Source organism: Somniosus microcephalus, unplaced genomic scaffold (genome assembly GCF_052327205.1).
Source record: "Somniosus microcephalus isolate GS21.2 unplaced genomic scaffold, FLI_Smic_1.0 unresolved_chr1, whole genome shotgun sequence".
Classification (NCBI taxonomy): domain Eukaryota; kingdom Metazoa; phylum Chordata; class Chondrichthyes; order Squaliformes; family Somniosidae; genus Somniosus; species Somniosus microcephalus.
This window is the reverse complement of record NW_028225179.1, coordinates 62,640,442-62,653,694: the sequence shown is the minus strand read 5'-3', so window position 1 is coordinate 62,653,694 and position 13,253 is coordinate 62,640,442. Positions and strand designations below refer to the sequence as shown.

At 52.6% G+C, this 13,253-nt stretch overlaps 1 protein-coding gene across 1 annotated transcript in view; it reads left to right on the top strand.

The window, feature by feature from the left end:
• LOC147095432 (integrin alpha-X-like) overlaps positions 1-13,253 on the top strand; it is a 245,987-nt gene that overhangs the window by 65,525 nt on the left and 167,209 nt on the right. Inside the window, exon 8 of the mRNA XM_085973634.1 lies at positions 13,133-13,250. Within this exon, the coding sequence (XP_085829760.1) occupies positions 13,133-13,250 (118 nt within the window). The remainder of the gene's footprint in view (positions 1-13,132; positions 13,251-13,253) is intronic.

Here is a 13,253-nt window from a genome sequence, read left to right as displayed (position 1 = left end):
TTAGACCACACTTGGAACACTGTGCACAGTTCTAATCTGGTTAGACCACACATGGAGCACTGTGCACAGTTACAGTCTGGTTAGACCACAGTTGGAGCACTGTGCACAGTTCTGGTCTGGTTAGACAACACTTGGAGCACTGTGCACAGTTACTGACTGGTTCGACCACACTTGGAGCACTGTGCACAGTTCTGGTCTGGTTAGACCACACTTGGAGCACTGTGCACAGTTACAGTCTGGTTAGACCACACTTGGAGCACTGTGTACAGTTCCGGACTGGTTAGACCACACTTGGAGCACTGTGGACAGTTCTGGTCTGGTTAGACCACACTTGGAGCACTGTGCACAGTTCTGGTCTGGTTGGACCAAACCTGGAGCACTGTGCACAGTTCTGGTCTGGTTAGACCACCCTCGGAGCTCTGTGCACAGTGCTGGTCTGATTAGAGCACACTTGCAGCACTGTGCACAGTTACAGTCTGGTTAGACCACAATTGGAGCACTGTGCACAGTTACAGTCTGGTTAGACCACACTTGGTGCACTGTGTACAGTTCCGGTCTGGTTAGACCACACTTGGAGCACTGTGTACAGTTCTGGTCTGGTTAGACCACACTTGGAGCACTGTGCACAGTTACAGTCTGTTTAGACCACACTTGGAACACTGTGCACAGTTCCGGTCTGGTTAGACCACACTTGGAGCACTGTGCACAGTTCCGGTCTGGTTAGACCACACATGGAGCACTGTGCACAGTTCCGGTCTGGTTAGACCACACTTGGAGCACTGTGTACAGTTCCGGTCTGGTTAGACCACACTTGGAGCACTGTGCACAGTTCCAGTCTGGTTAGACCACACTTGGAGCACTGTGTACAGTTCTGGTCTGATTAGACCACACTTGGAGCACTGTGTACAGTTCCGGTCTGGTTAGACCACACTTGGAGCACTGTGCACAGTTCCAGTCTGGTTAGACCACACTTGGAGCACTGTGCACAGTTCTGGTCTGGTTAGACCACACTTGGAGCACTGTGCACAGTTACAGTCTGCTTAGACCACTCTTGGAGTACTGTGCACAGTTCTGGTCTGGTTAGACCACACTTGGTGCATTGTGTACAGTTCCGATCTGGTTAGACCACACTTGGAGCACTGTGCATATTTCTGGTCTGGTTAAACCACACTCGGAGCTCTGTGCACAGTTTCGGTCTGGTTAGACCACAATTGGAGCACTGTGCACAGTTACAGTCTGGTTAGACCACACTTGGGGCACTGTGTACAATTCTGCCTGGTTAGACCACACTTGGAACACTGTGCACAGTTCTGGTCTGCTTAGACCACACTTGGAGCACTGTGCACAGTTACTGTCTGGTTAGACCACACTTGGAGCACTGTGCACAGTTCTTGTCTGGTTAGACCACACTTGGAGCACTGTGCACAGTTACAGTCTGGTTAGACCACACTTGGAGCATTGTGTACAGTTCCGGTCTGGTTAGACCACACTTGGAGCACTGTGCACAGTTCTGGTCTGGTTAGACCACACTTGGAGCACTGTGCACTGTTCTGATTTGGTGAGACCACACTTGGAGCACTGTGCACATTTACAGTCTGGTTAGACCACACTTGGAGCACTGTGCACAGTGACAGTCTGGTTAGACCACACTTGGAGCACTGTGCACAGTTCTGCCTGGTTAGACCACACTTGGAGCACTGTGCACAGTTCTGATTTGGTGAGACCACACTTGGAGCACTGTGCACATTTACAGTCTGGTTAGACCACACTTGGAGCACTGTGCACAGTGACAATCTGGTTAGACCACACTTGGAGCACTGTGCACAGTTCTGCCTGGTTAGACCACACTTGGAGCACTGTGCAAAGTTCTGGTCTGGTTAGACCACACTTGGAGCACTGTGGACAGTTACAGTCTGTTTAGACCACACTTGGAGCACTGTGCACAGTTCTGGTCTGGTTGGACCAAACTTGGAGCACTGTGCACAGTTCTGGTCTGGTTAGACCACACTTGGAGCACTGTGCACAGTTACATTCTGGTTAGACCACACTTGGGGCACTGTGTACAATTCTGCCTGGTTAGACCACACTTGGAACACTGTGCACAGTTCTAATCTGGTTAGACCACACATGGAGCACTGTGCACAGTTACAGTCTGGTTAGACCACAGTTGGAGCACTGTGTATAGTTCCGGACTGGTTAGACCACACTTGGAGCACTGTGCACAGTTCTGGTCTGGTTAGACCGCACTTGGAGCACTGTGCACAGTTCTGATTTGGTGAGACCACACTTGGAGCACTGTGCACATTTACAGTCTGGTTAGACCACACTTGGAGCACTGTGCACAGTGACAGTCTGGTTAGACCACACTTGGAGCACTGTGCACAGTTCTGGTCTGGTTAGACCACACTTGGAGCACTGTGCACAGTTACAGTCTGGTTAGACCACACTTGGAGCACTGTGTATAGTTCCGGACTGGTTAGACCACACTTGGAGCACTGTGCACAGTTCTGGTCTGGTTAGACCGCACTTGGAGCACTGTGCACAGTTCTGATTTGGTGAGACCACACTTGGAGCACTGTGCACATTTACAGTCTGGTTAGACCACACTTGGAGCACTGTGCACAGTGACAGTCTGGTTAGACCACACTTGGAGCACTGTGCACAGTTCTGCCTGGTTAGACCACAGTTGGAGCACTGTGCAAAGTTCTGGTCTGGTTAGACCACACTTGGAGCACTGTGGACAGTTCTGGTCTGGTTAGACCACACTTGGAGCATTGTGCACAGTTCTGGTCTGGTTGGACCAAACCTGGAGCACTGTGCACAGTTCTGGTCTGGTTAGACCACCCTCGGAGCTCTGTGCACAGTGCTGGTCTGATTAGACCACACTTGGAGCACTGTGCACAGTTACAGTCTGGTTAGACCACAATTGGAGCACTGTGCACAGTTACAGTCTGGTTAGACCACACTTGGTGCACTGTGTACAGTTCCGGTCTGGTTAGACAACACTTGGAGCACTGTGTACAGTTCTGGTCTGGTTAGACCACACTTGGAGCACTGTGCACAGTTACAGTCTGTTTAGACCACACTTGGAACACTGTGCACAGTTCCGGTCTGGTTAGACCACACTTGGAGCACTGTGCACAGTTCCGGTCTGGTTAGACCACACTTGGAGCACTGTGTACAGTTCCGGTCTGGTTAGACCACACATGGAGCACTGTGCACAGTTCCGGTCTGGTTAGACCACACTTGGAGCACTGTGTACAGTTCCGGTCTGGTTAGACCACACTTGGAGCACTGTGCACAGTTCCTGTCTGGTTAGACCACACTTGGAGCACTGTGTACAGTTCCGGTCTGGTTAGACCACTCTTGGAGCACTGTGCACAGTTACAGTCTGTTTAGACAACACTTGGAGCACTGTGCACAGTTACAGTCTGGTTAGACCATACTTGGTGCACTGTGTACAGTTCCGGTCTGGTTAGACCACACTTGGAGCACTGTGCACAGTTCCGGTCTGGTTAGACAACACTTGGAGCACTGTGCACAGTTACAGTCTGGTTAGACCACACTTGGAGCACTGTGTACAGTTCCGGTCTGGTTAGACCACACTTGGAGCACTGTGCACAGTTCTGGTCTGGTTAGACCACACTTGGAGCACTGTGCACAGTTACAGTCTGGTTAGACCACACTTGGAGCACTGTGTACAGTTCCGGTCTGGTTAGACCACACTTGGAGCACTGTGCACAGTTCTGGTCTGGTTCGACCACACTTGGAGCACTGTGCACAGTTCTGATTTGGTGAGACCACACTTGGAGCACTGTGCACATTTACAGTCTGGTTAGAACACACTTGGAGCAATGTGCACAGTGACAGTCTGGTTAGACCACACTTGGAGCACTGTGCACAGGTCTGCCTGGTTAGACCACACTTGGAGCACTGTGCACAGTTCTGGTCTGGTTAGACCACACTTGGAGCACTGTGGACAGTTCTGGTCTGGTTAGACCACACTTGGAGCACTGTGCACAGTTCTGGTCTGGTTAGACCACACTTGGAGCACTGTGCACAGTTCTGATTTGGTGAGACCACACTTGGAGCTCTGTGCACAGTTACAGTCTGGTTTGACCACACTAGGAGCACTGTGCACAGTTCTGCCTGGTTAGACCGCACTTGGAGCACTGTGCACAGTTCTGGACTGGTTAGACCGCACTTGGAGCATTGTGGACAGTTCTGGTCTGGTTAGACCACACTTGGAGCACTGTGCACATTTCTGGTCTGGTTAGACCACACTTGAAGCACTGTGCACAGTTACAGTCTGTTTAGACCACACTTGGAGCACTGTGCACAGTTACAGTCTGGTTAGACCACACTTGGAGCACTGTGTACAGTTCTGGTCTGGGTGGACCACACTTGGAGCACTGTGTACAGTTCCAGTCTGGTTAGACCACACTTGGAGCACTGTGCACAGTTCTGGTCTGGTTGGACCACACTTGGAGCACTGTGCACAGTTACAGTCTGGTTAGACCAATCTTGGAGCACTGTGCACAGTTCTGGTCTGGTTAGACCACACTTGGAGCATTGTGTACAGTTCCGGTCTGGTTAGACCACACTTGGAGCACTGTGCACAGTTCTGGTCTGGTTAGACCACACTTGGAGCACTGTGCACAGTTCTGGTCTGGTTAGACCACACTCGGAGCTCTGTGCACAGTGCTGGACTGCTTAGTACACACTTGGAGCACTGTGCACAGTTACAGTCTGGTTAGACCACAATTGGAGCACTGTGCACAGTTACATTCTGGTTAGACCACACTTGGGGCACTGTGTACAATTCTGCCTGGTTAGACCACACTTGGAACACTGTGCACAGTTCTAATCTGGTTAGACCACACATGGAGCACTGTGCACAGTTCTGGTCTGGTTAGACAACACTTGGAGCACTGTGCACAGTTACTGTCCGGTTCCACCACACTTGGAGCACTGTGCACAGTTCTGGTCTGGTTAGACCACACTTGGAGCACTGTGCACAGTTACAGTCTGGTTAGACCACACTTGGAGCACTGTGCACAGTTACAGTCTGGTTAGACCACACTTGGAGCATTGTGTACAGTTCGGTCTGGTTAGACCACACTTGGAGCACTGTGCACAGTTCTGGTCTGGTTAGACCACACTTGGAGCAGTGTGCACAGTTCTGATTTGGTGAGACCACACTTGGAGCACTGTGCACATTTACAGTCTGGTTAGACCACACTTGGGGCACTGTGCACAGTGACAGTCTGGTTAGACCACACTTGGAGCACTGTGCACAGTTCTGCCTGGTTAGACCACACTTGGAGCACTGTGCACAGTTCTGATTTGGTGAGACCACACTTGGAGCACTGTGCACATTTACAGTCTGGTTAGACCACAGTTGGAGCACTGTGCACAGTGACAGTCTGGTTAGACCACACTTGGAGCACTGTGCACAGTTCTGCCTGGTTAGACCACACTTGGAGCACTGTGCAAAGTTCTGGTCTGGTTAGACCACCCTCGGAGCTCTGTGCACAGTGCTGGTCTGCTTAGACCACACTTGGAGCACTGTGCACAGTTACAGTCTGGTTAGACCACAATTGGAGCACTGTGCACAGTTACAGTCTGGTTAGACCACACTTGGTGCACTGTGTACAGTTCCGGTCTGGTTAGACCACACTTGGAGCACTGTGTACAGTTCTGGTCTGGTTAGACCACACTTGCAGCACTGTGCACAGTTACAGTCTGGTAAGACCACAGTTGGAGCACTGTGCACAGTTCTGGTCTGGTTAGACCACACTTGGAGCACTGTGTGCAGTTCTGTTCTGGTTAGACCACACTTGGAGCACTGTGCACAGTTCCGGTCTGGTTAGACCACACTTGGAGCACTGTGTACAGTCCCGGTCTGGTTAGACCACACTTGGAGCACTGTGCACAGTTCTGGTCTGGTTAGACCACACTTGGAGCACTGTGCACAGTTACAGTCTGGTTCGACCACACTTGGAGCACTGTGCGCAGTTCTGTTCTGGTTAAACCACACTTGGAGCACTGTGCACAGTTCCAGTCTGGTTAGACCAAACTTGGAGCACTGTGTACAGTTCCGGTCTGGTTAGACCACACTTGGAGCACTGTGTACAGTTCTGGTCTGGTTAGACCACACTTGGAGCACTGTGTACAGTTCCGGTCTGGTTAGACCACACTTGGAGCACTGTGCACATTTCTGCTCTGGTTAGACCACACTTGGAGCACTGTGCACTGTTACAGTCTGGTTAGACCACACTTGTAGCACTGTGAACAGTTCTGGTCTGGTTAGACCACACTTGGAGCACTGTGTACAGTTACAGTCTGGTTAGACCACACTTGGAGCACTGTGTACAGTTCCGGTCTGGTTACACCACACTTGGGGCACTGTGTACAGTTCCGGTCTGGTTAGACCACACTTGGAGCACTGTGCACATTTCTGGTCTGGTTAGACCACACTTGGAGCACTGTGCACAGTTACAGTCTGGTTAGACCACACTTGGAGCACTGTGCACAGTTACAGTCTGGTTAGACCATACTTGGGGCACTGTGTACAGTTCCGGTCTGGTTAGACCACACTTGGAGCACTGTGTACAGTTCTGGTCTGGTTAGACCACCCTTGGAGCACTGTGTACAGTTCCGGTCTGGTTAGACCAAACTTGGAGCACTGTGCACAGTTCTGGTCTGGTTAGACCACACTTGGAGCACTGTGTACAGTTCCGTTCTGGTAAGACCACACTTGAAGCACTGTGCACAGTTCTAGTCTGGTTAGACCACACTTGGAGCACTGTGCACAGTTACAGTCTGGTTAGACGACACTTGGAGCACTGTGCACAGTTCTGGTCTGGTTAGACCACACTTGGAGCACTGTGCACAGTTCCAGTCTGGTTAGACCAAACCTGGAGCACTGTGTACAGTTCCGGTCTGGTTAGACCACACTTGGAGCACTGTGTACAGTTCCGGTCTGGTTAGACCACACTTGGAGCACTGTGTACAGTTCCGGTCTGGTTAGACCACACTTGGAGCACTGTGTACAGGTCCGGTCTGGTTAGACCACACTTGGAGCACTGTGCACAATTCTGGTCTGGTTAGACCACACTTGGAGCACTGTGCACAGTTACAGTCTGGTTAGACCACACTTGGAGCACTGTGCACAGTTCTGGCCTGGTTAGACACACTTGGAGCACTGTGTACAGTTCCAGTCTGCTTAGACCACACTTGGAGCACTGTGCACAGTTCTGGTCTGGTTAGACCACACTTGGAGCACTGTGCACAGTTACAGTCTGGTTAGACCACACTTGGAGCACTGTGCAGAGTTCTGGTCTGGTTAGACCACACTTGGAGCACTGTGCACAGTTACAGTCTGGTTAGACCACACTTGGAGCACTGTGCATAGTTTTGGTCTGGTTAGACCACACTTGGAGCACTGTGCACAGCTACAGTCTGGTTAGACCACACTTGGAGCACTGTGCACAGTTCTGGTCTGGTTAGACCACACTTGGAGCACTGTGCACAGTTCTGATTTGGTGAGACCGCACTTGGAGCACTGTGCACAGTTCTGGTCTGGTTAGACCACACTCGGAGCTCTGTGCACAGTGCTGGTCTGCTTAGACCACACTTGGAGCACTGTGCACAGTTACACTCTGGTTAGACCACACCTGGGGCACTGTGTACAGTTCCGGTCAGGTTAGACCACACTTGGAGCAGTGTGCACAGTTACAGTCTGGTTAGACCACACTTGGAGCACTGTGCACAGTTACAGTCTGGTTAGACCACCCTTGGGGCACTGTGTGCAGGTCCGGTCTGGTTAGACCACACTTGGAGCACTGTGTACTGTTCTGTTCTGGTTAGACCACACTTGGAGCACTGTGTACAGATCTGGTCTGGTTAGACCACACTTGGAGCACTGTGCACAGTTCTGCTCTGGTTAGACCACACTTGGAGCACTGTGCACAGTTACAGTCTGGTTAGATCACACTTGGAGCACTGTGCACAGTTCTGGTCTGGTTAGACCACACTTGGAGCACTGTGCACAGTTACAGTCCGGTTAGACCACACTTGGAGCACTGTGTACAGTTCCGGTCTGGTTAGACCACACTTGGAGCATTGTGCACAGTTCTGGTCTGGTTAGACCACACTTGGAGCACTGTGCGCTGTTCTGTTCTGGTTAGACCACACTTGGAGCACTGTGCACAGTTCCAGTCTGGTTAGACCACACTTGGAGCACTGTGTACAGTTCTGGTCTGGTTAGACCACACTTGGAGCACTGTGCGCTGTTCTGTTCTGGTTAGACCTCACTTGGAGCACTGTGCACAGTTCCAGTCTGGTTAGACCACACTTGGAGCACTGTGCACAGTTCTGGTCTGGTTAGACCACACTTGGAGCACTGTGCACAGTTCTGGTCTGGTTAGACCACACTTGGAGCACTGTGTACAGTTCCGGTCTGGTTAGACCACACTTGGAGCACTGTGTACAGTTCCGGTCTGGGTAGACCACAATTGGAGCACTGTGCACAGTTCTGGTCTGGTTAGACCACACTTGGAGCACTGTGCACAGTTCTGGTCTGGTTAGACCACACTTGGAGCTCTGTGCACAGTTCTGGTCTGGTTAGACCACACTTGGAGCACTGTGGACAGTTCTGGTCTGGTTAGACCACACCTGGAGCACTGTGTACAGTCCCGGTGTGGTTAGACCACATTTGGAGCACTGTGCACAGTTCTGGTCTGGTTAGACCACACTTGGAGCACTGTGTACAGTTGCAGTCTGGTTTGACCACACTTGGAGCACTGTGCACAGTTCTGGTCTGGTTAGACCACACTTGGAGCACTGTGTACAGTTCCGTTCTGGTAAGACCACACTTGAAGCACTGTGCACAGTTCTAGTCTGGTTAGACCACACTTGGAGCACTGTGCACAGTTACAGTCTGGTTAGACGACACTTGGAGCACTGTGCACAGTTCTGGTCTGGTTAGACCACACTTGGAGCACTGTGTACAGTTACAGTCTGGTTAGACCACACTTGGAGCACTGTGCGCAGTTCTGTTCTGATTAGACCACACTTGGAGCACTGTGCACAGTTCCAGTCTGGTTAGACCAAACTTGGAGCACTGTGTACAGTTCCGGTCTGGTTAGACCACACTTGGAGCACTGTGTACTGTTCTGGACTGGTTAGACCACACTTGGAGCACTGTGTACAGGTCCGGTCTGGTTAGACCACACTTGGAGCACTGTGCACAGTTCTGGTCTGGTTAGACCACACTTTGAGCACTGTGCACAGTTACAGTCTGGTTAGACCACACTTGGAGCACTGTCCACAGTTCTGGCCTGGTTAGACACACTTGGAGCACTGTGTACAGTTCCAGTCTGCTTAGACCACACTTGGAGCACTGTGCACAGTTCTGGTCTGGTTAGACCACACTTGTAGCACTGTGCACAGTTACAGTCTGGTTAGACCACACTTGGAGCACTGTGTACAGTTCCGGTCTGGTTAGACCACACTTGGAGCACTGTGCACAGTTCTAGTCTGGTTAGACCACACTTGGAGCACTGTGCACAGTTCTGATTTGGTGACACCCGCACTTGGAGCACTGTGCACAGTTACAGTCTGGTTAGACCACAATTGGAGCACTGTGCACAGTTATACTCTGGTTAGACCACACTTGGAGCACTGTGGACAGTTCTGGTCTGGTTAGACCACACTTGGAGCACTGTGCACAGTTCTGGTCTGGTTAGACCACACTTGGAGCACTGTGCACAGTTCTGGTCTGGTTAGACCACGCTCGGAGCTCTGTGCACAGTGCTGGTCTGCTTAGACCACACTTGGAGCACTGTGCACAGTTACAGTCTGGTTAGACCACAATTGGAGCACTGTGCACAGTTACACTCTGGTTAGACCACACCTGGGGCACTGTGTACAGTTCCGGTCTGGTTAGACCACACTTGGAGCACTGTGCACAGTTCTGGTCTGGTTAGACCACACTTGGAGCAGTGTGCACAGTTACAGTCTGGTTAGACCACACTTGGAGCACTGTGCACAGTTACAGTCTGGTTAGACCACCCTTGGGGCACTGTGTACAGGTCCGGTCTGGTTAGACCACACTTGGAGCACTGTGTACTGTTCTGTTCTGGTTAGACCACACTTGGAGCACTGTGTACAGGTCTGGTCTGGTTAGACCACAGTTGGAGCACTGTGCACAGTTCTGCTCTGGTTAGACCACACTTGGAGCACTGTGCACAGTTACAGTCTGGTTAGACCACACTTGGAGCACTGTGCACAGTTCTGGTCTGGTTAGACCACACTTGGAGCACTGTGCACAGTTACAGTCCGGTTAGACCACACTTGGAGCACTGTGTACAGTTCCGGTCTGGTTAGACCACACTTGGAGCATTGTGCACAGTTCTGGTCTGGTTAGACCACACTTGGAGCACTGTGCGCTGTTCTGTTCTGGTTAGACCACACTTGGAGCACTGTGCACAGTTCCAGTCTGGTTAGACCACACTTGGAGCACTGTGTACAGTTCTGGTCTGGTTAGACCACACTTGGAGCACTGTGCGCTGTTCTGTTCTGGTTAGACCTCACTTGGAACACTGTGCACAGTTCCAGTCTGGTTAGACCACACTTGGAGCACTGTGCACAGTTCTGGTCTGGTTAGACCACACTTGGAGCACTGTGCACAGTTCCGGTCTGGTTAGACCACACTTGGAGCACTGTGCACAGTTCTGGTCTGATTAGACCACACTTGGAGCACTGTGCACAGTTCTGGTCTGGTTAGACCACACTTGGAGCTCTGTGCACAGTTCTGGTCTGGTTAGACCACACTTGGAGCACTGTGGACAGTTCTGGTCTGGTTAGACCACACTTGGAGCACTGTGTACAGTCCCGGTGTGGTTAGACCACACTTGGAGCACTGTGCACAGTTCTGGTCTGGTTAGACCACACTTGGAGCACTGTGTACAGTTACAGTCTGGTTAGACCACACTTGGAGCACTGTGCACAGTTCTGGTCTGGTTAGACCACACTTGGAGCACTGTGCACAGTTACAGTCTGGTTAGACCACACTTGGAGCACTGTGTACAGTCCCGGTCTGGTTAGACCACACTTGGAGCACTGTGCACAGTTCTGGTCTTGTTAGACCACACTTGGAGCACTGTGTACAGTTACAGTCTGGTTAGACCACACTTGGAGCACTGTGCACAGTTCTGCCTCGTTAGTCCACACTTGGAGCACTGTGCACAGTTCTGGTCTTGTTAGACCACACTTGGAGCACTGTGCACAGTTACAGTCTGGTTAGACCACACTTGGAGCACTGTGCACAGTTCTGCCTCGTTAGTCCACACTTGGAGCACTGTGCACAGTTCTGGTCTGGTTAGACCACACTTGGAGCACTGTGCACAGTTCTGGTCTGGTTAGACCACACTTGGAGCACTGTGCACAGTTCTGGTCTGGTTAGACCACACTTAGAGCTCTGTGCACAGTTCTGATCTCCATATTATAAATAAGGATATAGAGGCACTAGGGAGGGTGCAGGGAATATTTACATGAATGCTACCAGAACTGCGAGGTTATATCTATCAGGATAGTCTGAACAGGCTGGGGCTCTTTTCTCTCGAAAAGCGAAGGGGACAGCAATGGGGGTAGGCGGCCAGGGACAGCAATGGGGGCAGTCGGCCAGGGACAGCAATGGGGGCAGGCGGCAAGGACAGCTGTAGGGGCAGGCGGCCAGGGACAGCAATAGGGGCAGGCGGCCAGGGACAGCAATGGGGGCAGGCGGCCAGGGACAGCAATAGAGGCAGGCGGCCAGGGACAGCAATGGGGGCAGGCGGCCAAGGACAGCTGTAGGGGCAGGCGGCCAGGGACAGCAATAGGGGCAGGCGGCCAGGGACAGCAATGGGGGCAGGCGGCCAGGGACAGCAATGGGGGCAGGCGGCCAGGGACAGCAATAGAGGCAGGCGGCCAGGGACAGCAATGGGGGCAGGTGGCCAGGGACAGCAATGGGGGCAGGCGGCCAGGGACAGCAATGGGGGCAGGCGGCCAGGGACAGCAATGGGGGGCAGGCGGCCAGGGACAGCAATGGGGGCAGGCGGCCAGGGACAGCAATGGGGGCAGGCGGCCAGGGACAGCAATGGGGGCAGGCGGCCAGGGACAGCAATGGGGGCAGGCGGCCAGGGACAGCAATGGGGGCAGGCGGCCAGGGACAGCAATGGGGGCAGGCGGCCAGGGACAGCAATGGGGGCAGGCGGCCAGGGACAGCAATGGGGGCAGGCGGCCAGGGACAGCAATGGGGGCAGGCGGCCAGGGACAGCAATGGGGGCAGGCGGCCAGCAACAAAAATGGCCGCCTGGCACCTCGCCTTTAAACAATGCCTCCCCGGCCGCAGGTAGGCCCCCCTGACCCTGTCGGACACCGCGTCCAGCGGTAAGTCAGGGGGCGCTCCCGAAGATCGCGGCTGGGGCACCACCAGTTATCGCCGCCGCTAACCACCCGCTGAAAGATGCGGGAGGCGTAGGTGGCGCCGCGCCCAAGCGCCAGTTGCTAGAGGAGCAAAGCAACTGAATTTTTAGGCCTAAGGGAATCAAGGGATATGGGGGTAGTGCAGGATAGTGGAGATGATCATATTGATTGGCGGAGCAGGCTCGAAGGGCTGAATGGCCGACTCCTGCTCCTATTTCTTATGTACTTATGAAAGGCACACACACTCACACTCACTCTCACACAGTCTCTTACAGACACACACTCACACTCAATCTCACTCACACACACTCTCACTCACACACTTTCAGACACACACTCTCTTACAGACACAGACACACACTCTCTCACAGACACACACTCTCTTACAGACACAGACACACACTCACACTCAATCTCACTCACACACACTCTCACTCACACACTTTCAGACACACACTCTCTTACAGACACAGACACACACTCTCTTACAGACACAGACACACACTCACACTCTCTCTCACACACACCCACTCTCTCTCACACACGCTCACAGACACACACACACACTCTTTTACACTCACACACAGATACTCTCACTCTCATAGACACGCACACACACAAGCGCGCGCCCGTGTTAACTGAATTCTCCCTGTTTCCCCAGCGAGGACATCTTTGTGGAGCACAGTGGGCTGAGGGCGGACTCCAAGCGGGTGATGATCGTGATCACCGACGGGAAGTCCAACGATCCCAACACCCCGTTCCCCGAGGCCATCGCTCGGGCC